Source organism: Coloeus monedula (assembly GCF_965178545.1).
Source record: "Coloeus monedula genome assembly, chromosome: 11".
In the NCBI taxonomy this organism is placed as follows: Eukaryota; Metazoa; Chordata; class Aves; order Passeriformes; family Corvidae; genus Coloeus; species Coloeus monedula.
The window spans coordinates 19,631,512-19,657,994 of NC_138791.1; the positions used below are offsets into that span (position 1 = coordinate 19,631,512).

General features: G+C 45.3%; 2 protein-coding genes across 2 annotated transcripts; one reads left to right on the top strand and one right to left on the bottom strand.

The window, feature by feature from the left end:
• Positions 1–3,334: 3,334 nt before the first annotated feature.
• Positions 3,335–19,193, bottom strand: IL5RA (interleukin 5 receptor subunit alpha; the record flags this gene model as incomplete). The annotated part of the gene is made up of 11 exons (XM_082288710.1): positions 19,159–19,193; positions 16,682–16,815; positions 15,413–15,558; positions 14,987–15,125; positions 14,108–14,240; positions 13,842–14,032; positions 12,721–12,866; positions 12,157–12,295; positions 10,548–10,644; positions 5,263–5,344; positions 3,335–3,427 (listed from the first exon to the last, which is right to left on the bottom strand). Exons 2-11 carry the CDS (start codon positions 16,746–16,748, stop codon positions 3,335–3,337), a joined length of 1,233 nt encoding a protein of 410 aa, XP_082144836.1. The 5' UTR covers positions 16,749–16,815; positions 19,159–19,193.
• Positions 19,194–20,760: 1,567 nt separating this feature from the next.
• Positions 20,761–25,586, top strand: TRNT1 (tRNA nucleotidyl transferase 1). The gene is made up of 7 exons (XM_082288727.1): positions 20,761–20,938; positions 21,733–21,926; positions 22,446–22,584; positions 22,801–22,927; positions 23,105–23,298; positions 23,468–23,718; positions 24,444–25,586. Exons 1-7 carry the CDS (start codon positions 20,800–20,802, stop codon positions 24,690–24,692), a joined length of 1,293 nt encoding a protein of 430 aa, XP_082144853.1. The 5' UTR covers positions 20,761–20,799; the 3' UTR covers positions 24,693–25,586.
• Positions 25,587–26,483: the final 897 nt, after the last annotated feature.

The following is a 26,483-nucleotide window of genomic DNA, read 5'->3' on the forward strand; positions in this document are numbered from 1 at the left end:
TTCTTAGTTTGATATGGTTACTTCTATGTAAAAAAAAAAAAAAAATAAAATACGAAAAACCTAAAAAAAAAAAAAATTCACAAAACCAAGAAAAATGAAATGAAAAAAAAAAAGCTTCTGTAGTTTTCTCCCCGGTGTAAATGATATTTATCAGTGATCTAGCAGATGTAATCTTTTTTTAAAGGTATTGGTAATAAATATTCTGTCATTTGTAAAGATACCTGTCTTCCAGGAGCCTTTTTCCTCCACTTTTTGTTCTTCACAGTGAGAAATTTCACCTCAGAGCCTGCTGAGACTGTCGCTGATGTGAAGATCCAAGAGTTGGTTTAAGTCAAAACTTTGTGGAGGCAGGGGAAAAAAAATCCATTTATACATCTTGGGTCTAATTCTGCTCCCAAAACTGGCCAAAAAACATGAGCAGGTGAATTTTGGGTGTGTTTTGTAGAGCCAAGAGCTATCCAAGCTCATGGGGATGGTGCTCTTGGAGCATCTCTGACCCCATGGCTGGAGCAAAGCCCCTCCAGAGACTGCCTCTGCTTATCCTGGGCACTCCTGAGGATTTTGGGAGCACTGCTTGAAACCACTACATCCACCAAAGCCACTAATCCTTTCAGGGGCAGGAGCTGGATGGTTCTCTCTGCATTTCAGAGGAGCAATGCAGCTCTTTGCAATCTGGGAAGCATAAAAATAAACCGGCGCAGTAGCACAATTCCACGTGCAAAAAGAAACGTGAAATTGCCATTTCCAGAGGCGGGTGAGGAGCAGCTCCTGGGGCTGCTCTCCTGGAGGCAGCAGGGAAGAGCTGGGAAGGATGAATGCATGGGGTTGGGAGCTGGGTTTGAAGGGAAAAAAATTAGGAATGAATATTTCTCTGCTGTGGGAATGGGGATGGAGATCTGGGGTGGTGGTGCCAAAACTTCACACAGCCTGGGTGTGGCCTGGGATCCTGGACAAATTCCCTTTTCCCTCGTGCTGCCTGGAACGAAGCCTTTGCTCCAGGGACCATGACCGTGAGGAGGCAGCATGGCCAGGAATTGTCCTCATCCTGCACCTTTGGTTCTCCAGCACAGGGGAGATCCCCCCACACCTCTGCCACTGAAGGTGAGTGGGCTGGCCCTGCAGCCTGACTGGGGAAACGCAGCTACTCCTGCTTTACACCAGCTTGGTTTTATTTGCCAGCATGTGTATCAGTGTGGCTGCTGGCTCTCCAAGCTGTCCAGCCCTGCCGGTCCCCAAGAGGACTCATCCTGGAAATACCAAGGACCTGACATGCAAAATATATTTAAATATATTGCATTCATCTCTGCAATAGCTTGCCATTAATGGCAATGTAATTATATGTAGAAATATTAATTATTAAGCCACTTGAAGGCATGACATAAAGTACATTCCAATAAGTGAATTCTCTCGTCTCATTTTTAGGATTTCACTAATGAAATTCTGATTTTAGATTGGTAAAGTTGGGCCCCTCAAATTCATTAAAAGCATGTGCAGGAGAGACATTGAAGGCACAAACGTTTTATTAATGAGCTACATTAATTTTGATGGAGCAGTACTACTTCATCCAGATGAGAACTGGCCCATTTATTATAATTATTTTTAGTCTGTGGTACCTGGGAACTCCATTTCTTTAGGCACCTTCCAAAGGACTTATTGGTTGGATCAAATCTTTATTTTTATTCTTTGTTAACATGTTTAACCCAGCTCCGTGGACAGCAGGTTTCTTGGAATTAGAAGGAATTCTGCAAGACCAGAACTTCAAGGGCCACAGCCAGGGAGGGCAAAGCCTGAGGTTTATTTGGGAACTCCCTCGGTGCATCACAGAACACAGGGAAATAAATTAGAAACTGGGTCTCAAACCCAGGTCATTTAAGATGGAACAACAGAGAGCAAAGGAAAACAGGCTGCAATACTGGGCTTGGATTTTCAGAACTACTGGAGTTCACACCCAGGAGGAGCCCAGCTCGTTCAGCTCAGAGTCTTAAGAGCAGCAGGAAGTCCTTGGCACATTTCCTTATTGACTTCCCATTTGCAAACTCTCTGTTCCCAGGCTGGTTTGTTTTCTTGGTGCATTTGAGGAAGTTTATCTGTTAATGCCATTTTTCTCTTCTTTTTTCTTTCTTCCCCCACTTAAGCTTTAATCTCCTGTGCCAGGAAGCACAAACAATCCCTTGTTGACCTCTTGTAGATGCTGCCAGCCATGTCAGAGCCTGCAAAGGAGCCTTGGATGGGAAAGGAGCCACCTGTGAGTGTCCCATGCCTGCCCAGTGCCAAGGTCCCTGGGGAGCAGCCCCCTGGGCAGGAGATCCCACCCATCCCAACAGGATTCCCTCACTCAGGAGGGTGAGGACACAGGTGAAGCTCTGTTTCCTACTGAACTGGGGACAGCAGGAGCAGACACAGCTTTGCTCGCAGGAGCAGTCAGGCTCTAATTGCGCATCAGGTGCTCGAGCAAGCTGACTTTTGTCTTAAATAGCCTAAAAAATCCAGAAGTTTGGGGGGTTTATAAAGTCCTGAGACAGATCACAGAATCACAGAATATTCTGAGCTGGACAGGACCCACAAGGATCGAGTCCAATGGTCACTACAGGGACCAAACCACAGCCTTGGTGTGATCAGCACCATGCTCTGACCAGCTGAGCTGATCCCAGGTGTTTCCCTCCATCCCAAATTGGTGCTGTTCACTTACAAAGCAAGCTTTAAGTGCCTTTGAGCATTGCAGAGGACACTGGCCCTGCACAGTCCCCACACAGGGTGGTCTGGCTGCACAGTCACACCTGCCTTGACCCAGGAATTGCATTTCCATGGATGCTTTTCAGGTGGAAATTCACAGTGTCTTTACAAAGTGTAATCAGCAAAGGCCAGGTGAGTGTCCCTGCTCTCATGATGGCCTTGCTGTGCAGCACTGGGGATGACAGAGCTGAGGGTGACAGCACTGGGGGTGACAGCACTGGGTGCTTCACAACTTTTTTTCTTCTTTTCCCAGTGTTTGACCCCCCTTGGTCACTCCCAGGACCACCTTGCTGCATCCACAGGACCATGCCAAACCCAGTTCACATCTCCAGTTGTCAGAGTAAGGTAAAACACATATCCAAAAGATTTAAGCTGCCACCCAGAAAAAAAGAATCCATTAGCTCTTTTCCAAGCTTTTTTTCTCTACACAGCCCTTGTGCCATGTACTTAAATCCTGCTTGAGCCGGCACTTTTTGCTTGGTAACATCTCAAGGCACTCATGGAAGCAAGTTCTCCTCCCCAGTGGGAACAGGGACACAGGAGAGGTGACACGGAGCCCTCTCCAGCATTGGTGGGTTACATTGTGGGGACATGGAGCATCTCAGAACACGGAGTCATCGAGGACGCTGCAGTAGAGATCTTCAGCCAGGCTGCCCACCTCAGTCTCCGTGGAGCTGGTGCAGGTCCGTGCTCTCTGCAAAGCAAACACCCCTTTGAGCTGGGAGCTGGGAGGGTGGCTTGGGCTGGGGGAGAGTTAAGAGTTCAAACTGGAGCATTTAGAAGGGATTAACCCAAAATGTTTCATGGTTTAGGAGCTCAGAAGCATTGGGTTCACCAGGAGATTTTCACCCTCCTGCTGAAGCTCTCACAGAGCTGCTCATCCTCTGTCCCCTGAGCCCTGCACCCCCAAATCTCCCATTTGCCACCCCTCTGTAGCCAAGGACAAAGAGCGCCAGGAGGAGACGGAGGGCACAGAATCACAGAACTCTGGAAAAGACCTCCAAGATCACCAAGTCCAACCCTCAATCAGACCCCACCACACCCACTAAATCCCATCACAAAGGGCCACATCCACTTGATTCTTCAACACTTCCAGGGTGGTGACTCCACCACTTCCCTGGGGAGCCTTTTCCAAGGCCTGGCAGCCCTTTCAGTGAGGGAACATGGTATGAGCACAGGAATTTTTCTGAATTCGTGGCAGCAAACCCCATTTCTGGGGCTACATCCTGACAGAGCTGCACAAACCAGTGTGCAGGGCTGGTGAGCTGCAGAAGAAAGGAGCAGCTGAGCTGCTGGGAAGCCCTGCAGGGTGGCAGGTGACAGAGCAGGGATGAGCAGGTTCCCACGGGCCAGCACCGTGCAGGGCTTTTCGTCACCTCACCTCCTGTTTACACCAAATTTAGGAACTGAATGTCCCCAGCAAACAGCTTCCCTCTCCCTGGTGATCTCAGCAGGGACCTGGGTCATGTCCTCACCTCTCCTTGCCAGTGCCACCAACCTTGTGGCTGTGATGCCAGCAGAAACCTGAAGCTGGTGTCACCTACCATGCCCAGCTCACTTCAAGTAAAGAGACAACTGCAAACAAGGCAGAGCTGCTTCTGAGGGTGTCAGCCTGCCTTTGCAAGCTCACATTTTCTAGCTGCAGCATTAATATTTGCTATTTCTCATATTCTTAGTGGTGATGTCCCAAGTCATGGTATTTTACACCATTTAATTAAAAACAAACATTATATGATAATCTTTTAAGCCTGTTTGCTCGACCAGACCATGGAGTAAGAACAATATGCAAAAAACCAAACCCCTGTTCCAAGGGGACAAATGAAAATCAAGTTGCTGAGCAGCCCTTCCCCTGAGCAGACAATGAGGGTTTATCTCATCTGTAAGGTAAATGTATTTATCAGAAGTGACAGCAAACGTAGAAAGGCTTAAATCCAGCTTAACAGCAGGAGCAAAACATTTTTGAATTGTTAGGCTGAACAAAATCAGCTCTCCAGGAGTCACCCTCCAGTCCCGGCCAAGGCAGAGCTCTCTGCCTGGCTGTGGAGAAACTGCATTTCCCTGCAAAAGGCAGAGCCACGGGTGTGGCTGAAATTCAGTGTATATGAACAGAGCACTCAACAATAGCAGTTAATCCTCTTGTTCATTTTTAACCCTTCCCCAGACACCACATCCGCAAACGAAGCCACCTCCAGAGCTGCAGCCGACTGGGACCTGTCCTGGGCATAGGAAGCGGCCACACAGCGAGGTGAGAATCCACCACGGCAGCGAGGATGGCAGAAACAGCCTCAGGAATTGCTGAATTCCATGGGTTTAGTGGGCATGGCGTTATCCAGTCAAAGGAGATGATAGATATGATATGATACTATGATATAATGGTCTTGGAGGTCTTTCCCAGATTTAATGACTCTATGATCCTATTTGCTCCCAGCCTTACAGGGAAAAAAGCAGCACAGAAACACAAGCATTCCTTCTGGTTTAAAAAAAAAAAAAAAAAAAGAAAAGAAAAAAGTAACTAAAATATTATTTTACCTCGTAGTCAACTGGGAAGGGATCTCGGAATTTGTTGCTGGGCGTTGGGATGGGTGCGAACAGTTTGCTCCATACGTGGTTTCTGTAAGAAACAGCAGTGGAGGGATGTGAGGGAGCCGCTGTCCCTGAGGGATGTGAGGGAGCCGCTGTCCCTGAGGGATGTGAGGGAGCCGCTGTCCCTGAGGGATATGACAGAGCCGCTGTCCCTGAGGGATGTGAGGGAGCCGCTGTCCCTGAGGGATGTGACAGAGCCGCTGTCCCTGAGGGATGTGAGGGAGCCGCTGTCCCTGAGGGATGTGAGGGAGCCGCTGTCCCTGAGGGATGGCGGGCCTCGGCAGCAGCCGGTTCTGCCTGCGGCACCTCCTGCCCCTCCTGCTCTGCCAGCAGCCCGGCCCACAGCGGGTCCCAGCCAGGGATACCGGTCCCCACTGGGGCCGGGCAGCTGGGCCGCTCCTCACAGGACACCTCTGCGCCCTGGGGACGCGTGGGTGACAAGGAGGAGCTGTCTGAAGCTGTCCCTGGCCTCTCCCCCGCAGCCGCAGCTGGTCCCACCCAGTGCCGGGCCTTTAGGGCTGCCTGGTGTTATAAACATATATTGTAATATTGGCTTCTCGCAAGTATTAAGGTAGATATTATATAATGTTAGAAATGCTTTTGCTGTGTGGATGTAGTTTTCTTTCTTTTTCCAAGAATGTTAGCAAGTGTGAGCAAGTAAGAGAACCTCCAAGCGAGCAGAGGATGAGCCCCGAGGAGCTGCTAATCAACACTTTGTCCAGGGAGCAAAAGGGCCCAAAGGCTGCTCCACCCGGGGAATGGGCAGCCAGGAGGGTCCGAGAGCCGCTATCACCGCTCTGCCCGGGGGGCAAAGAGGCAAAAGCTGCGATCAGCCCTGACTGTCTGGAGAATTAAGAGATCCACCCTACCATCGACTCTTACCTAGCGAGCCCAGGCCCAAGAATCAAAAGAAATAAAACCAGAAGGCAGAAGAATACGCATGCTCTAAAAAGGCGGGACCAAGGAGTGGCCATGCAGAACAGCTCCTGGAAAAGTTTGAATATGCATAGAGAACAGTTAAAAATGGGATAAAAAGGACTAACCTCGAGCATGAGGTGTGCAGAGCGCCAAGGCACCCGGCCATTACCTCTTTGCTTTATTTTCTGTGTCTCTTACTGTCGTTATGTTAAACTTTTTAAATTCTCACAGGAGAGTGGATCTCGTTTTTCACACTGGGACAGAAATGAATTGCCCTGATCTGTCTGCTCACGCTCATGCTCTTCCCAGGGGCTCTGCTGTCATGTACCTCGTTTGGACAGCCCACACAAGCTGCCTGGTGCTCAGGCTTTGGTTGCTGGCCATAAACTGCCAGAACCTCGTGGCAGAGAGCAGCCACAAATAATTGTGTGCCAAGGGAGCCGGCAGCGGGCAGGGGAAGGCACCGGGGACGGCTGACAGTAAATGGTTCTGCTTAGTGCTGTAATAACTCATCCTGCTAATACCCTCTGGGACCCCCCCTTCCCTGCCTGACATGGCCTGGCCTGGCTGGGCTCACAGGCACTGGGATTTTTGTGACAGCAGGTGCTGCAGAGGGAACTTTTCCTTGCCTTTGATCCATCCCGGAGCTCAGACCTCACATTCCAGGTGCCAAAACGCTCCCACTGTCTCCACCCCTGGATAGCACCATGTCCCAAACGATGTCCCAAAGGGGCAGGTTTTCATGGGAACTTGGCCTGAGTGAAGACTGTTCACCCCAAAATTGGGATCCGGGGCCTGTTCTGGATGAAGCAGAGACACGGCCAAGATGTGGGGCAGCCAGGACCAAGGGCAGATCTGCTCCTCTGCCCCATTTATTTCATGACAATCCCCTTGGCTGATGTCTGCTTAGTTCAGTGCTTATGTTCTTAGGACTATTCTTCTTCCAAAAGCTTTCTGAGTTCTGTCGAGTTTCCCTTTATCCTGTTATTATTCTCCTGGTGAGGAGGAATAATATTTTCTGTCTATCACCTTGGAGCTAAACCTTCCTGGCTGAGCTGCTGCTGCTGCTGCCTTGAAGGTGACATTGATGCTTCACTAATTATCAGGTGAAGGGAAGGGCCACACCACTGCTCACACCACTGACACGAGCTGTGGGATGTCCCCCATTGCTGCATGGGATGAGGCTTTGTGAGGGAATTGTACAGGGTGTTGGGTGTTTTGGGGAAAACATTTGCATTTCTTTTGTTCAAATGCTGGACACAGCCGAGCCACTGTTGGTTGCAAAGGACCAGCCAGGCTGGGGTGGGACAGGAAAGTGGCTGCTGCTGGAACTCAGGAGTGGGGCAGGATGAGTGCCAATATTGTTATTGCAGCACCTGACATCATCTCCGTCATCTCCCTTCTTCCCAGCTCTCCTCCTAAGGGTCAGGCCTTTGTGCCCTTACCCAGGGTAGCTTTGGACTGTTGTCTTAACAGCTCCTACACTTCACCAAGTCCCCCAAACTTTTCAAAAGGCCACGCCATTCCACCTGCAGCTCATTTCAGCTCTGATTTATGCCACTGCTGTGCAAAGCACCCAACAAGATTTGGTCCCTTTGGAATTGGCATGTTCCTCGTTGTGCTGTTTGCCAATAAAAGATTTTGATGGAGCCATATCAAAATTATTTATTGAATCAGCAAAGAGTATAAGTTACACGTGACTTCTGGAAGGGAAACACTTAAGGAGGGGTGCACAAATGGCCACAAGAAATGAGGCAGAAGCACAATTGTGTCCATGGGGGCTGCTTTGCCCCTCAGATCTTTGCAGGGAGGTGTTGGTGGGGTGCTGCCCTCAGAATGGTTCTGTTCTTTTTTGGAGGTTACTGAAAAGTCAGAGTTAGGTGATTAAAGATCTTGTCACAGAAAGCATCCCAGGTAGCTCTGTCTCTACACAGGTTAAGGCACAGCCCTTTCCATTATCACTACTTGGACCTTCAGGCCTTGGACACACCCCACGGGACCCTCGTGCCTTAAATCAGCGTTTCAGGGCCCCCAGTTTTTGTGCTGTGTCTTTCTGAAATTTGCACTCTTCCCACAGGCTGTGACATGAAAAGGCCCAAGATTAACAAAGAGAAACAAGCAGGAGAACAAGTTCTTCTTTTCCCTCTTCTAAGCACTGCAATGAGATTGAGGAAGTATTTGTTTTAACTCTATGTCAGAGTGCCTCCCCTGAGATTCCCCATGGAGTTTTTCCAAAGCTGGCTGGTGACTGCGGTTGTGGACTGGTGAGGAGTGCACAAGAGGGGGGCACCTGGATGGCCACACTGATTTTGGGGTGTCAAGGGCACTGAAAGCCCTCACACCAGCTAATTGGAGCAAATTACTGACTCCATCTTCCTGTGGGCTCCCCTCCAGGAGAAAATGTTATTCCTAGGGAAGTAGAGAAGCTGCTCACTGCTGAAGACAGAGGGCAAACCAGGAAAACATTCAATTGTGGTTTTTATCAGCACTGTAACCCCATCAGCCTCTGCAAGTAAGTGAAGGGGAAAGCCTGCCCAAAGAGTCCCAGAGGGCTCCTTTGCCTTGCAGCACTCCTCCCAAATGGTGGTCTTTATCCCTGATGCCTGAAGTACACAGAAAAATTTATAGTCCCCTTTGCTGTAATGAAATTCCTTATAATAGCTGCAAATCGCATGAAATTTGAAACGATTCCGTGGCTTGAATTGCAGAGCGCACTTCATGAATTTTCAAGAGCAGTAAAAACAGAGAGTACTAATGAAACTGTGATCTAGGGAACCTGCTCGATTTTTCTTTTTTTAATATCGGCAGGTACAAGACTGTGTTTCATCTTCTTACACTTCCCCGTACTCCCAGGGCAGGCTGGGGATTAGAGAAGGAGAAGGAGCAAGGAGCAGCAGGGAAGGGTGGAATGAGGTGAGCAGCTCCATGAAATTCAGTGCAGCAGGGAGGTAAAATTTTCATCACGTTGGCAAAGAGAGGAAGTAATGAGCCTTTGGGTGTTGGGGGATTTTATACTGGAGAGAAACTCCTGGAAGCAACCAAGGTAGCAGCAAGCAGCTGAACCTGGAAAAGCTCCCTGAAATTTGGGTTAAAATCATAAAATGCATTAGTACAGCATCTCCAGGTTGAGTAGAATTCTTTCCCTGGATTTATTTCTCCCCCTGTATCTGTTCCAGGATCTCCAAGGGGGTAACTGTAAAATCCAGATGCTTGCAGAACTCCACAGGAAAACGTGGAGCAGTGTGACTGCTGCTAACTGGTGTTGGTTCTGCTGTCCCAAAGAGAGAGGAGATGATGCTGGAGCAGGGGATCCCCAGCTCCAGATCAATCCATAAAAGAATCAGGTACGTAAAAGCAGTTTGGGGATTTTCAGCAATACATCAAGGCTGCATAGCTAGGGACAAGTGTGTGAGACATGACATGAACAAACTCCCTGGGGACTTCACTGTCCTGTTCCTACCAGGACTCCTTCTTGAGCAGTGCTCTGCTAATTCATCTGCCCTAAGAGCAGGTTACACAGGCAGAGTTAATACCAGCTATCCTCTTGTAACACTCCTGTAGACAAGACCTTCATCAGATAAAGGAAACCCAGCATGGAGAGGAAAACAGCCAAGGATGCATTGGGATGACCAATAAATAAAGAGGCACTAAAGAAATTAATAAGGAATTAGCACTTCCATTAGTGGGAGCTGTGTTTATTGTGGACTGATAATTGCTGCTTGCTGCACATTTCAGGGAAGAAGCTTCCAATTACATGGATTCTTTAATTCATCACTCCTGATTTTACTGTCACAGATACAAATCCAAAGGGTAACTGGGCTTCCTCACTGCACATTTGGGGAGTTTGGCATTTGCCTTTACTATATGGCATCCAGAGCCTCTGCATAATTAAAAATGAATTCAATATTTCAAATACTCAAAGCGAACACCAGGGGTCTGGATATTTCGGCCATGAGGGATGCTCTGAGCAGCTTTCAGCAGGGATAAATGAAGACTCCTGGGGAAACCACTGACCCAATCAGGGGCAATTAGTGACGAAATGAGATAAGGACAAATAGATTTTTAACAAATTTTAATAAATTCACCTCACTCAGTGTATGGGTTTGCTGTATAAGATTAAATTAATAACTCTCTTACTCCACCAGTTCTGCTGAATGTTATTATTGATAAATAATGAGGTTGATTATTTGTGCTTTGTATATTTAGGCAAACTCAGCTTTTTCTCAGAATTAAGCAAAGCTTGTGACATCCCCCCCTTGTTGAATACCTGGTTCTGAGTTATACTGTAATAAAAAGAATATGCTGATACTTACATTTTGCATATTATAGCAACAAGCAGGAATGTGCAGGACGTGGACACACAAAGCAGAGTGAGAATCCAGGCTACGGAATTATCCAGTTTATTTTTCCCTGAATTTCAAGGGAAGAAAAAAAGAAATTAAATCTATTCATTCAGTGCAGATTATTCGAAACACATTCTTTTTAAATATTTCAGCAGCTGTTTAATGTGGTTGTATTCAGATCACAAATTAACATGCAAACGTTGAAGACTTGGTACCTAGAATAAGAAATGAAATGCAGAGCTTCAAGAAGAGTTTCCATGGCACGGAATTTCTGATTTCAACAATAATTTTCTTTTATTTTGATGTGAAGGAGAGAACAAGTGGCTGAGAAAGTGGCCTGGGCAGGCACCTGTATTGTGCCAATGAACTGCAACAAGCCCCTAAAAACTCCTTTCCATGAAAAAAAACTGAATTAAGTGCTGTCCTTGCATATTGTTGTGATTTCAGTAAATTTTTAGGGAAGACCAACTTTTTTTTTGCCATCAGAATGAATTTTCCATGTTTGCTGTGTGTGCCAGGTGGAGAGGCCAAGGGGGTGTGTTGGAGAAAGGAGGCAAAACACTGAAGATTTGAATTCCTGATACAAGAGGAGAAATGTAGTAAACAGGAGAGTGCAAGGAGTATTTTTTAAGTGCAAACAAGGAAGTTAAGAAACTGCAAAGATAAGAGCAAGGAGGATGTCTAAGAACAAACAGCTGATAACGGGCTGTGATAAAGGAACTGTTCTTTCCAGAACAACTTGTTCAGCAAGCAGGAAATACAAAACAGAGTGGGGCAAAATCCAAAGATGCTAAAATCCTGCTCTTTTTTCCCTCAGCACTTAAGGGGTGAGGTAATTTCAGTAAAGTAATGGCTGACATGGTCTCTCATGTTAACTTCCAGCATGAGCATCACCGTGATGGCAAGGAAACACCTGTAAAAGCTGAAGGGATGCAAGGAAAGGCCTTGAGTTTAAAGCAAGCTCTGGAAACATTCACAAAGCACTGTCTAAAACCAATCCTCCTTTTCTTTTTTTATTTTTAATGGGACAGATTTAAATCCCCTCAGCATTAACAAGTCAGGTTTTTCCTTCAAATCCCTATTTTCCTGTTTCCTATTAGAATTCTGTGATGCTGCACATACTCCTGATTAGGCAGCATTTGTTCCCCAGCAGTGGGGATGCTAAAAAGATGCTAAAATCCTGGTCTTTTTTCCCTCAGCATTTAAGGGGTGAGACAATTTCAGTAAAGTAATGGTTGGCATGGTTTCTCATACTCATTTCCAGCATGAACATCACAGTGATGGCAGGGAAACACCTGTAAAAGCTGAAGTGATGGAAGAAAAGGCCTTGAGTTTAAAGCCTTGAGTTTAAATTTAAAAATCTTGGAACAAATTCACAAAGCACTGTGTAAAACCAATCCTCCTTTAAAGTAGTTTTAAAATTTTTAATGGGACAGATTTAAATCCCCTTGGCATTAACAAGCCAAGTTTTTCCTTCGAATCCCTATTTTCCTGTTTCCCATTAAAATTCCGGGATGCTGCACACGCTCCTGACTAGGCAGCATTTGCTCCCCAGCAATGGAATAATGGGGATTCTTACCAACAAAAACGACTTCACTCCAGTCACTCCACAACCCTCTGGCACGACAGATGTGGTTGTGGTTGGCCCTTATCCTTATGGAATACCTGCTGCTGACATCGATCCGCAGTCGGAAGCTGTTGGAGGAGATTTTCAGTATCTGTTAGGAAAACAATATCGTGCTGTTAGAGATTAATGAAGACTCAACCATTCAGAGAACAAACTTGAGCCATGTTTATCTTTCTATTGTTTTTATTAACTGTGAGTGACCTTGCTTTGGAGGTAAGAGCTCCATTTTTATAGCTGTAACTTCCCCTAACACACCAATATTCCAGGGAAAATTCCTGAACAATGCCTCATTTTCCCATTCTTCCTCCAGATTCTTACTGCAGGATTTTCAAGATGGTAAAAACTGTTCTGCACCCAGATGCATGAACTGAATTAATCCGATTTTCTCCTGCTTTCCCAAGTTCCTTGGGGATGGCTTGTTGCAGATATAAAAGACATTGAGGAAGAGAGGAAGGTAAATTCCAGCTGTAGAGGGCAGGAATGCTGGATAATCTTGGATGCTGGAGGAGCAATTACCTGCTTGTTACCTGACTTCAGGTTGATGAGATAAAATTCATATTCAAAACATTCCTCATGGAAAGGAGAAATTGGCTTCTCCCACGTGGCCAGGAGATCATTTTGCTCCAGGGATATGTTGATATTTCTGGGAATATTCACTTTCTCTACGACAAGAAAACTGTACTGGTGAGTTATTTATAGACTGGTTTAAATACTAAAAACTGGAGCATTTTATAACCTGATAATGTTTCCATGTAGGACCTATAATTATTGAATTTATTTCCCATTTTGGACTGGAAAGATAAGGATTTAGGAGGAATAACTACATTGCTGGTAATAGTTATGGGAAAACAGTTTGGAAAATCCACTTTAAAGTTTTGGAAAACTATATTACTGGGGGGAAAAGGAATCTATTAAATTGATTTCCACAAAAATATTAAATTAATGATAGAACAGTTAGAAAAACTTCATTTCCAGGGGAAAAAAAATTCAGATGTAACCAGGAAAGTAATTGAAAAGCAGAAAAAATTCAAAGGAATTCAGCTGCTGTTAGGGGGATGATTTCTACGAAGAAAATATGTGAATTTTTCTCTTAGTGAAGTCACGAAAAAGAGAACTGTTATCTGTTTGCCAAAAAAGAAAAAGGCACGGAACTAATGAAGGAAAGTAAATTATTTGTGTGGATGAAAGATGATAGACAATCATGGCTGATATTCCCTTTCATTCCATACTCTCATGCCTTCGTAAACAGGACACAGTTAGCTTGAACACCACGTGTCTTATTCCTTTTAAAGAAAGGCTGCAAAATAAAGGGTAATAAAAACTGTGTTTTAAGCTATATTGACGAAATCAACTGAAAATTAATACTGGGAATAATGCTTTGGCCAACAAACAGAGTAACTAATTTCCTTTTCTACCTTTTAGTTTTGCCATTCTATAATTTGAAATAGATGATTAAAATCAGATTTATTTAAAACAATCCAGTTATCTCTTCCAATTTCCTTAAGATGACTATGCAAAATCAACACATCCTTTCCCCTGCATCAAGAACCACTCAATCCAGCAGAATTTCCTCACAAATCTTTTGACAATCCTACGAGACATTTTTTTGATTTTTTTTTTAATGTATTCCTACTCACCGATGGCATTTTGGTTAAATAACTGCTGAAAAGGCTTGATTGCAGCACGTTTGCTGGAGCCATTAATGTGTATGACAATGAGGTTGTCAATCTCCCCAGGTTTAATCTGAGTACTTGAAAATCTGCACTCAGTATTCCTGCTCCACTTGTCCTTGATGTAAGTGTGACACTCCTCAGTGTGTGCCCCATACCTAAATTAAAACACTGGTGAGACAGGGTGCTCTTAAAGAAATTCACTGCTGGCTGGAAAAGGAGAAAACACCAACCTGTAAAACAGAAAGTACTCGGTGTCTTCTGGTGCCCCTTGGCCAGGGAGCCAAGTGCAATGGAGAGAGACATTGCCAGGAAGGGTGATGTGAGTGACACAGGACAAGTTAGTGACAGAGGTCTCTGCAGCACCTGGAGAGGCAAGGAATTACAGAGCAGAGAGAAACCTCACTGCAGAAATCCTAACAAGTTCCTGCTGCTAAAACCCTTTGATTCTGTTAGAGCTGAGTCTGTTGCAGCCCATTCTCTCCCTTATCACACAGGTCTGGGGGTTAGGGAGGGCTGGAGATTCCCAAACAGAGTAAGCAAAGCTGTGCCACACAACACCGTGTATGCCATGTGTCACAAGGCAACAATATGCTCAGGTGCACCACAAAGGGTTAACTGAGCCTTAGCAAGGCATTGTTAGAGAATTTTATAGGTGTTATTGACATTTTGTACCTCCAGATTGTACTCCAGGCTCTACTGCAGTAGAGAAAGGCCTGGAGTACATCCTTTTGTAGCAGGTAGAGCAGAAAATGCTGTATTTTTATTTTAAAGCACTACACGTGTTACCTTTTAATGCTTAGCCCACAGACCAGAATGTAGCCAGGAAAGTAACTGAAAAGCAGAAAAAATTCAAAGGAATTCAGCTGCTGTTAGGGGGATGGTTTCTACGAAGAAAATATGTGAATTTTTCTCTTAGTGAAGTCACGAAAAAGAGAACTGTTATCTGTTTGCCAAAAAAGAAAAAGGCACGGAACTAATGAAGGAAAGTAAATTATTTGTGTGGATGAAAGATGATAGACAATCATGGCTGATATTCCCTTTCATTCCATAGTCTTTTATTCCTTTTATTCCAGAACACAAGATCCAGCCCTTCTCTGGGTTTTTCTTACCTGGCAGAGGTGGGACGTTTCCCTTCACCCAGTCACTGACCATCTGAAGGTCCTCCTGGAGGAGCAGGGTCCGGACACATGCGGAGAAGCCGTTGTGAAGCGCCACTGTTCGGACACTGTGAGTCCTCCTGGTGTCATACTCGAGATAAAAAATATCAAATAAACACCACAGGGGATGGGAGCCAAAATAAGGGACCTGCAAAGACTGAGCCAGACATTGGGGCAAGTTCAGTGAGCTGAGCTGAATGGGGAGCCGGTACTCAAAGCCAGGATCCATCATCCCCTCAGGATGAAAACTGCAATTCCCAAGGCTTGTCCCAGCAGAGCTGAGAGGGAATCTCTGCAGTGCTCAAAGTGTGTGCTTAGATAAAAGAGAACAGCCGGGATTTCGCCTTCTTAGGATCCTTGATTTGTTTTTTATCTTACCTCTTCAGGCACTGGGCTCAGGATTTTCACATCATATCTAATGGTGGAGTTGTTTTGTTCTTGAGCAGGGTTTGGTTTCCAGTGTATCAGCACTTGTGCTAATGCAGAGACAGTGAGGGTGAAGTTAACAGGTGGGAAAACCTGAACTGGAAGGGAGAAAACAGAAATATCCATGAATACCCAATCCAGAGAATTCTTTAGATCAATACCTGTTTGCAAGCACTGAGGAATACAAGCAAATCATTTCATTTCAATACTACATTCTCTCAACATCTCCTTATAAAATGTTTCTAATATTTGAAAAAAAGAAGTCTTTAAATAACCAAAACCCCATCAAGTAAGAATTTATTAAAACTTAGCTTAAAAAATGAAATTTTTACAACAGCTTCAACTTGAAAATTGCTATGATATATTACATTTGGGTTATTAATTAGGTTCAGAGTTTTCATCTTGGTCCTCATTGTCACACAGACACGTAAGAAATGGGGCTGATGGAGTGATCAACTGCATGAACAATTCTCCCCCACATCAGAGGTTGCATGTGAGAACAGAACCAAAATGATGAAGAGAGGAATTAAGCGCAAATGGAAGAAAACACAGAAGGATGGGAACGATAATTTAAAATGACAGGGCAAGAAGGATTCCTGGAGCTCCCATGGAAATGAGGAGCATCTCATGCTGGGGGAAATGTTAGCATATAAACAGCAGGGCAGTGAAATAATCAATCTGCTCCCCTCCAGTTCTTCAGAGCCTGCCTGCCCTTATCTGCCAAATCCAAGGCAGCTGAGGGACACCAGCACCCCTTGGAGTGTCCAAGGCCACGTTGGATGTGGCTCTGAGCACCCTGATCGGGTGGAAGGTGTCCCTGCCCATGGCACAGGGTGGAACTGAATGGGCTGTAAGGTCCCTTCCAACCCAGACCATTCTGGGATTGCATGATCAGCCCCCAGTTCTCTTCTCCTGTGATTCCAACCTTTGATGCCCAGGAGTTTAATTTTCAAGCACACACATTGCAGTAGGAAAACTGCCCCAGCAAGGCTCAGAAAACCCCAACACCCATTGTGTCTCCATGACTCGAGGCTCTTCCCTGCCAAAGCAAACAAGGCACCAACTGGGAACAATCTGTCTGGGAGAGGGTAGAGCTGTCCCAGGAAGGAGGACAACAATGGTCATCCCTGGTCCCGGGCTCATAGCATGCCAGGGAGTGCTTATCCACATGTAGAACAGTGCCCAACACACAGCGGGGCCCTGGAGCTGGGAACTCCTCACCTCCTGCACCCTGAGGTGTGTTTGCTGTCCAAAGGAGGAGCAGGAAAACTTGCATCCCACTGGCCATCGTCTTTGGATGGTGGATGGGCACAGCCAGGCATCAGCACACGTGTCTTGTGACCATCTTACAGGAGCTAAAAATGAACACAATCCAAAGGGTGAAGCACACAAAGCACGGATCATGATCTAACCCCGTGATCAAAGGAGGGAAACTGCTGCCTTGCAGGGATAGACTCTTCTTTTCTTGCAGGAAAATGCTTCTTGTGGGAGCTAAATTCAATACAGGTACCACCGAGCACATTTCATCTTGCTCCCTTTGCCAGCCCTCTCTGAAAAGTTGCTGGTTTCAGACCTCCATGTGGGGATGTTCAGAGCATCCACAGAACTAGAGCATTTCTCCATGGAAGGTGAGTCAGGTTCATGTACATTGGCTTTGGGGAGAGTCCCATTGCCTCCAAGAACAGACATAACCATATTTTTAGCTCCCACTCTATATAAAATAGCTGCTTACTGGGATTTACTTTCTAGTTACTGCTCCAATAAAGCTCTCTGAAGACACAGTCAGTGCTCACCTCAAGGCTAATTCTCCACCCTTAATTACTGGGTATAAGAGAAACTGCTTTGTTTGTTTCTAATTTAAATGAACAACTATTTTTAATGCTTAAACCCAGCATTTTCCTATGGATTGTTTCATGAATTACTGGGAGAAAAAAAATCTCTGTGTAGTCATTCATGTATAACCTAATATAAATATGGGCATCCAGAACAGCAGCTTTCCAAAATGTTCTTACAGAAGAGAAATGCACCCTCCCGGCCCAATCTCACCACCTCCCTGGGGCACTACAGCAATTGCTCACACGGAAAACATAATATTTTCCAATGGTAATGAGCAGGAATAACCCAGGGACTGGAAGCACTCCCACTGATCACAGTTGGAATAATTCTGCTGTACAGTACCTATTTTTCAAAATGCAGTCTGAGTGCTGAGTTCATTAAAATGACACATCATCTACAGCAGAGTCTGTTTTTAATGTCCAAGTCCCCTCATTATCTATATTCACATTTTGTGCCTCTCTGCTTTCCTGACAGCCCAAATGTGCACGAGGCCAGCTGAAACTGGGGAGTTTGCTAATGGATTACTCCTGGGGAGCCAGGGTTTGATTTTATGTACATTGGGTTATGGAAAGACATCTTGGCCAGACATTTTGCTTCTTCCAAAATGGAGCAAATCACAGACAATGGGAGAAATTTCATTTACAGCACACATTTATGCCTGCACAAATTACTGGCATCAGGCTTTCCTTCCTGCTTCAAGAAACATCCTTTCATTTACCTGATGAGACTATTAAATACTCTAATAACATTTTTCTCTAGTTAGAAGTAAAAATTCATTATCCTCGCATCCTTGAAAATAAAAACCAACTTTGGGAAAGAAGCTTCATTAGTTTCACTGCTAAGAGCACTCACTCTTGTTTGGTTTTTTTTTTTTTTTTAAGAAAGCAATGACTTCAGTACATTATTTAATAAAAATATCTTCAAAAAGCCTCATGTTTTGCAAGTGCTTAGGACTCACATCTACTTGAATCATGTCAGTGTGTTGGTTTCAGGCATTACCATAACTACAACAGCTGACTCTCCCTTGCGTTTATTTCAAGTGGGTTTTGCTACCTGTGGATTTTTATTTTTTAATTTGTCCACAAAACATTAAGGGTTCTGATTCTTCTTTTCCCCATACTTTCAGAAAGATCCTAAAGATCTTCTTTTTTTGCTGCCTAAAAGCTTGCATGTATTAGATCTTACATTTTCTGAGCAGCACATTACTGAACTGAAACTGGATATAAAATGTTAGTGTCATGCAGATGAGTCTTAAATTATTATCCTGTTCTTTTCAGCTTATTTTTTCTTGCTTTGTTTCCCAAAATGCTATTTTTCTTTTTCTTGCTGCCAGACTAAGATTGAAAGCACAGCTTTTAGAAGCTGTATTTCTGCAGCTGTGTAAGACCACAGCCTCTAAGAACAAATTGCAGTCTATAATACCCTGTTTCATGGGAGAAATGCTGAAAAGAGAATCAAAATAAGTGTATGCAAGTAAAGATGGTCACTAGAAAGACTTCTAGGATTATTGAGGATTATGCTCCTCACAAAAATGGATATAGTAAGTTTTCAGGACAAATAAAAGTTTTGATTATATTATGCTCTGGTTATATAGGTAGAAAGCAATAAGCAGAGGGTAAAGGGGATATTCCCTTTGTCCTTTTAGAAGGACAGTAGAAATCCAAAGCATAGGAACCAGCCTCCAAAAGGTAACGATTTTCTCCCTTACAGCTGACGGGTCCCAATACCTCACAAGCAACCAAGAAGCAGCAGACTCCAGATGTTTTTCCCAGTGTAAACTGACTTTGAAAAGCAGGACCTCTGCAGTCTTCAAAGCAAGCACAAGGCACACCCAAAGCACACCAGACACCCCAGGAGGTTACCTGTGGATCTCAAACTCCTGTGAAGAGTCGGCTCCGTTTGTTCCCCATCCTCTGGGTGCTGTCCCTGCGGGTTTCTTTTATAACTGCTTATTTCAAGTACCAACGGGATTGGTACCTCAGAAGTGATGGCAGAGGACAAGCGAGATAAGCACGCCTTGAAAAAGGGAACTGTGGGTTTAACCACAGTGTGGAAGGCTCCATAAAAGCACGATTCAGCCCAGAAATGGGTTTATTTTATTTATTGAGGGTTAGTTACATACAGTGGTCTTGACAGTTCTCTCACGACTTTTCAAGAGCAGGAGTATGCTGACTGACTCCAAAGAACCCGCAGTAACACTGCTGATATCCCAATTTGTTCTTCCCCTAGAAAATCAAACCCGAACATTGCTGGGAAACTGTGCGTGTTTTGTCCAGGTTTTTTTATGCCATCTTGTCTGAAGCTCTGGCCATACAGCCATGCAGACACCAGTAGCATTTTGGGAAGTTACCAGTACCAGAGCAAAAGCAGCTTCCTAACGTCGTGCCGAAAGCTTTGAGCTGTGCACCATAAGGTCAGATAACTTCTCCATTCCCAGAGAAGCTGTGGATGCCCCATCCCTGGAAGTGTTCAAGGTTGGACGGGGCGCATGGAAGGTGTCCCTGCCCATGGCAGGCGGTTGGAACAAGATGATCTTTGAGGCTCCTTCCAGCCCAACCCATTCCATGATTCTATGATGGTAACACAGGTGCACAAACAGGACAGGCAGCAGAATCCAACCCAAGGGCCCAGGGAAGACCCTGCAGAAAGTGGGGCCATATGTGACGGAGTTATAGGAAGGATGAGAAGAAGGCTAATGCCTCACCCTCATTAACAACCTGGAATCCAAGTTATTAATGTGCAGGTGACACAGGCTTGGAGGGGTGAGTGCTTTGGGGCTCAGGCTAGAATTAAGAAAGCTCCTGCCAAATTGATGAAAATGGGTGTAATTCAATGTGGGCAAGATCCCAACTGCATTTAGACACTATCAGCTGTACATTAACAGCTGTAAATAATCAATTATCAGTGGTAAGGTATCTGCTCCGCAGAACAGGATGGGGGTTTGGGTCACAGGCTTGAAGAGGGCAGCGGCGGAGTCCCCAGCCCTGGGGCGATTTAAAGCCGTGTGGGTGTGGAACTCGGGGACAGGGTTTGGTGGTGAGCCTGGCAGTGCTGGGGAGCAGCTGGACTTGATGATCTTGGAGAGCTCTTCCAAAATGATGCCTTTGTGATTCTACGATTCAAACATTTAAATGCCACCGAGTTTCTTCTCACCGGGGCCAGTTATTTTGCCATTACCAAACCACGTATTTTTTCCCCTGCTATGACTCGCTTTCCCGTTGTAACTCCTTTTCTCTAAACCCAGACGAAGACACCGTAAATCTTTTACGGTTTCTATTGAGTTTTTTTCATAAATCCTCCCGGCTGGGCGCGGGGCGGAGCGGGCCCGGCCCGGCCCCTGGGCGGAGCCGCCTCCCGGAGCCCGGCGCGGCTCTGAGCTCATCGGCCGGCGCCGCCGATCCGGGGGCTGTTCCCGCAGCCCCGCGGCTGGCTGGGTGGCTGGGTGGCTGGGTGGGGAGGTAGGTGAGGGAGGGAGGGGCGGCGGTAGCGGCCGTGCCCCGCTGATGTGGGCTGAGCTCTTGGTTGTGCCCCGCAGGGCCGGGCTGCGGCTGCTGCGGCGGCGGCACGGCGGGAGCGGCACCATGAGGCTGCAGGCGCCGCAGTTCCAGGCGCTCTTCACGCCGGGCCTGCGCAGCGTGGCCGGTGAGTGCGGGCTGGGGTGGCCCGGAGAATGTCCCTGAGCACAGCCCCGGGGTGGTTTGGGGTGGGAGGGACCTTAAAGCCCATCCAGTGCCCTCTCCTGCCATGGGCAGGGACACCTCCCGCTGTCCCAGGCTGCTCCGAGCCCCAGTGTCCAGCCTGGCCTTCGGATGGAGCAGCCACAGCTTCTCTGGGAACTCCATCCCAGGCCCTTACCACCGTCACAGGGAAGAATTTATTCCCGGTATTTAATCTAAACCTGCCCTCCCTCATTTTAAGGCTGTTCCCCCTTGTCCTGTCACTCCAGGCCCTGGTGAAAAGTCCCTGCCGAGCATTTTTCTGTTTCTCCAGGCCGAGCACCCTCAGCCTGTCTCCAGACACGTGTCAGAGCTCGTTTTCCCGTGTGTCGGCCGATTGGTGCTCTGCTGTTCTCGGAGAACTTTGGGTTCATGACTCACTGTGCTCTGCCATAAATAATCTGAATACTTTTCCCTTGTCAGACCCTGACTGTTCAAAATGATCCCCAGCCCAGAGTCCCCAGGACCAGTTAGCGACCTGCCAATATTTAGGTTATCAGAAAAGCTTCAGAAAAATAAATCAGAATGACAGGGAAAACACCTGTGGGTGCTCAGCTGTGCCACGAATTAGTGCATTTTGCATGAAGCTGTGAGGTATTTGCTGCTCCCTGCATATTTGAGTATGTATTCCTACATCTGTGATCTTAATTTTGTGAGAAGGCAGGCTATGGCTGATTGTGCCATGGGTTTATTGCTTTTTGGCTTACCTTCCCTTCCCAGAACTGTTTGAGAAGAAGAACTATGAGCTGAGAATAGCAGGAGGGGCCGTGAGGGATTTACTGAGCGGAGTGACACCACAAGACATCGATTTTGCCACCACAGCTACACCAGCAGAGATGAAGGAAATGTTCACAGCAGCGGGGGTTCGTCTGATCAATAACAAAGGAGAAAAACACGGAACCATCACTGCTAGGGTTGGTTTGTGATTCGTTTGGATCTTTTCTACCTGTGTGGGGATGTGCAGCGTGGCCAGTAGAAAATTTGCTCCTTCTTTGTTAAAATACTACAACAGAGGTTTAAATGAGACCTTGCTTTACAGCATGGAGTGATTTTTTTGATTGTTCATTGTAGAATTGAAGTAATTATCATATTATAGTGCTGCTGTGTCATCACCAGAAGAGATAATGTAGGCTGCCCACACAGGATCCTCATGTTTCCTGCTCCTGATTTCCTCTCAAATTCTGTTTCCTCTACCTTGCTCTTAATCCGTCTCCTGCAGGAAGATTTCTGCAGGCTCTGTAGAAAATAAATAATGTAAAGATTATTTTCAGAAGTTCATCTCTCTTGATTGTCAGCGCTGTATGCAAACATGGCACACGCTGCTGTGCGTGTGTCCCCCCACTGTTTACAAACACAGGGCTGAAAAAACGAGAGCAGCTTTCACATTTCATTTCATGGTTGTGCTGAAGTAACGCTGTCTGTGGGATTTGCAGCTCCATGAACAGAATTTTGAAATTACCACTCTCCGAATAGATGTTGTCACCGATGGACGGCACGCAGAGGTGGAGTTCACCACTGACTGGCACAAGGATGCTGAGAGGAGGGATCTCACTGTCAACTCCATGTTTTTAGGTAAATTTGAAAAATAATTATGGAGATGAAACAGTGAAGTTTGAGTTTTGCCAGTGAATTCTGTCTCTGTGTCAAAGGTCTTTAGAAATATGTGAGATGATCTGACAGACCAGGTCAAATCACACAACTTCTCCTCCAGATTTCCAAATGAGAGTGTTTCATTGTGTCGGCCACATTTGTAAATTCATATTCTTCTATTTTTTCTTTTTTTTCTAGGTTTGGATGGGACACTGTATGATTTCTTTAATGGCTATGAAGACTTGAAAAGCAAGAAAATCAGATTTGTGGGGAAGGCAGCTGAGAGAATCCAAGAAGATTATTTACGAATCCTGAGATACTTCAGGTAATAGTTGTGCCTTTCCTTGATAAATGAACTGTAGAAGGCTTCAGAAACATGCAAAAAGATACCAGTGATGTAAAAAGAGTTGTAGTTGTCATATTTCCTTGCCAACCTAAATGATATTATGATTGTAAGTGGAGCAGTTGTTCTAATCTAACGTCCAGGGGTTTTATTTGGCAGATTTTATGGAAGAATCGCAGAGAAACCTGGAGATCATGAACCTAATACACTGCAGGCAATTAGAGAAAATGCCAAAGGCTTGGCTGGAATATCAGGAGAAAGGATTTGGGTGGAGCTGAAAAAAATTCTTCTTGGAAACCATGTCAGTCATTTGGTTCAACTTATGTATGAGCTGGATATTGCCCAGTACATAGGTAAAGTGAAATGAAGATTGATTTCCTATTCCTGTGTCTTACACAGACAGAATTTTGTGGCAAAGTGAGATCAAACTTGGGGTTACACAGAAATTAGATTTTTTTTTTTTCCTGTGTTAACATCCACATTTCTTATTAGCACTTGTTTGCACTTTCTGTGGGTTTTTAGGGCTACCACTTGATGGGAATTTAGAGGAATTTGCCAGAGTCACTAAAAACATCCAAAATCTGTCTCCAAAACCCATGACTGCCCTGACGTCCTTGTTCAAGGGGAAAGATGATGTCACAAACCTGGACCTGAGGCTGAAAATCTCCAAGGAAGAAAAAAACCTTGGCCTTTTCTTGGTGAAGCACAGGCAGGAGTTAACCAAAGCCCCGGGGCCAGAACCACTTAGACCATACCAGGACTTCCTAATGGATGTAAGTGTAGTTCAGATTGCTTTATTTGGGGCTCCACGGTGAACTGAATGAATTTTTAAGACATTTATAAAATCCAAACCTACTGTATCTTAGCAGCTCTGAGCACCCTGTGCTCTGTAGCAATTTTTGGACTGATTTAAAAGTCAGTCAGGCTGAAAAATGTCACATTCCATCATCAGTTTTGTGTGATCTTACCTGGGACTGGCAGTTTGCTGTGCTGTCCTGTTGAAATAGGAAACAGGAGCTGGACCTCAGGGGAATTCAGCTTTTTTTGGTGTGAAATTCAGCTTTGAATTGTGTATGGAAAATCAGTGCAATTCCTGGCATTCTTGCCAAAGCCCACTGTTCCTTAGGCAACCTGTGATGTTCTTCCACAGCGAAGTTAATTCACATTTCCAGGTGAATTCTGCACTTTCAGAGCAGCACCTGAGACTGAGGGCAAGAACCAGTCCCCATGGCCAGGCCTGTCTCCCACAGGAAAGCTGATGGATAAGGGTTACAGCTCTTGCCTGGAATTCAGGGAGTCTCCAAGGATCTCCCAGAGCCTCTAAGACTCAGTTTAAAAACCTGTGAGGCAGGAGAGATCCTTGCATCCAATAGCTCTTGCCTAACAAGGAGTAATGGGAATAGCACAATGCTGAGCACACTTGGAGCTGTTTCTGCTGTTTCATAGTGAACCCTGGATTTTTTTTTTTTTTTTTTTTTTTTTCCTTTTTTTCTCCTAGTCTAGGGAAGCCAACACCAATTCCAAGATCTTGGAGCTCCTGAAGTACCAAGGAGAAGAGCAGCTTTTGAAAGAAATGCAGGAGTGGACTGTGCCCTCTTTCCCTGTCAGTGGCCACGATCTGCGGAAGATGGGGGTGTCCTCGGGAAAGGAGATTGGGACAGCACTGCAGCAGCTGAGGGAGGAGTGGAAGAAGAGTGGGTACCACATGGATAAGGAGGAACTGCTGAGCTGCCTGAAGAAGTTGTAAAGTGAATAACGACAGAACAGTTTGTGCCCTGATGGAGTGGAAATGAGCTCCCAGGGAACTGAGCCTCTCAGCCACTTGAGCATCTGTCACAATTAACATTTTCATTAGTAATTCCTGACTTCTGCAAGGAGAGGGTTTGTTTTTGTAACAATGTAAAACATTGTTTGCCAAATCCTACACTCTCAACCTCTCTTTGCTCTCTTTAGTGATAAATATTTACTATTTTATCATGACTTAGGGCACGAGAGGTGACAGCAAGATTTTTCTCATTCTGACTTTCTATATCCAAGAAAAACCCCGCAAAAATGGCTGGTTGTATCCTCTAGATAAAATCATGGAGGGTTTTCTATGTGCCTAGGAGAATGTTTGGAAATAATGGGCTCTACCTTAACTCTTTTTGTACTTAAAGCTGGATAACAGATGGAAATACTCACTCCAGCAGTTCCCAAACAGCCTCACCATGGAAAACCAGGCTCTTTTCTAGAAGGATTTTTATTTTCCAGAGTTCCAGAATCAGTTTTAGGTTGAAAGGAGGACTTGGCTGAGTATCGTGAACTTTGAGTAGTTTTTCAATAACTTATCACTGAGTAATTAAATCCATGCAAGCTGGTGAAGATTCTACAGTGTATTTTCAAATTCAGGTGTGAGGCAGGCTATTATTGTTAATTACATTAACAAGGGGAGATGCAGCTCCTTGTCCAGGGACTGTGGGGATTTGGAGCAGTGCTATTCGTGGCTGGTCTTTATGAATGTCTTCCTGTCCCTGGGGTTTTTGGTGTGCTGTTAAAAAACCTCTGAGAGCAGCTCTTGTGTGTATAAATCTTCTTGCAGGTTGAAGTTTTCCTGCAGAACCGTGGTAACGAATAAACTCCTTTGGATTTCCTTTTCCTCGGATATCATTTTGCAACACTAGATGGCAACACCGGAGCAGTGCTGAAAAAAATCAGCATTTTGGGCTTTCACACAACTTCCCAGCTGCCTTTGATTTTCCTGGGACGTCTGGTCCTTTAAATAAATCATCCTGAAGGTGCTTGGGAATTTGTGGGAGACAGCAAGGGAAGAGAGGAGGTGCTGTTTGTCAGTAAGGCAGATCTCACAAGAGCAGGATGGTGCTGAATGAGGTAATTAAACTGAAGCCTCCTTTGTGCAATTTATGGAACTACTGCAATCTTGGGAGGGAGAGTGACAAAATTCAGGTAGAGTCCTTTGAAGAACATTTCACCAAACTGCAGCTTTGGGGTAATGGCTGTGGAGGTGGTAAAGTATTAACACTTAACTTTACCCAGTATTGCCCTTGGAGAGAGGATTTTTAAGGACAAAAGCTTGAAATTTACTATCTTGGCATGGACCCAATGGATACTTTGGACAAAGGTTAGCAGGGAGATCTTCCCATGAGTGATGAGCTTCAATTTCCAGCTGTTTCCCAGCCCTCAGAGAGGCTGGTGTGCCTGGATCTGATCCTGGTCCCAGATTTAATCACTGGTTTATGTCTGAAGGACTGTTCAGGGGTCAGGGAACCTTTGTACAACGTCATCCCCCAGAATTAAGGATGACAACCCAGATCCTCCATATGAACAGCAAGGAATGATTTATTTAAATGGATGCTGAGAATGATTAGACTGAAAAGACTTTAATAAGAATTTTTTACTACACAGTGTAGAGAGTTACAGCTGCTATAGAGTGCACTATTGCATCAGTCATTTCAAAGCCAGCTTAATTATTATTGATGGGTTTAATTGGAGATTATTTCGCCAAGCTGGTCACTAAAAGCAGGGGCAAGCCCCTGTTTCC

Bases quoted from the DNA above. Each gene is read 5' to 3' on its own strand.
- TRNT1 (XM_082288727.1), top strand. From the start codon at position 20,800: ATGTGGGCTGAGCTCTTGGTTGTGCCCCGCAGGGCCGGGCTGCGGCTG. The intron at 22,928-23,104 runs GTAATAGTTGTG...TTTATTTGGCAG, and splicing joins CGAATCCTGAGATACTTCAG to ATTTTATGGAAGAATCGCAG. The intron at 23,299-23,467 runs GTAAAGTGAAAT...GTGGGTTTTTAG, and splicing joins GGATATTGCCCAGTACATAG to GGCTACCACTTGATGGGAAT.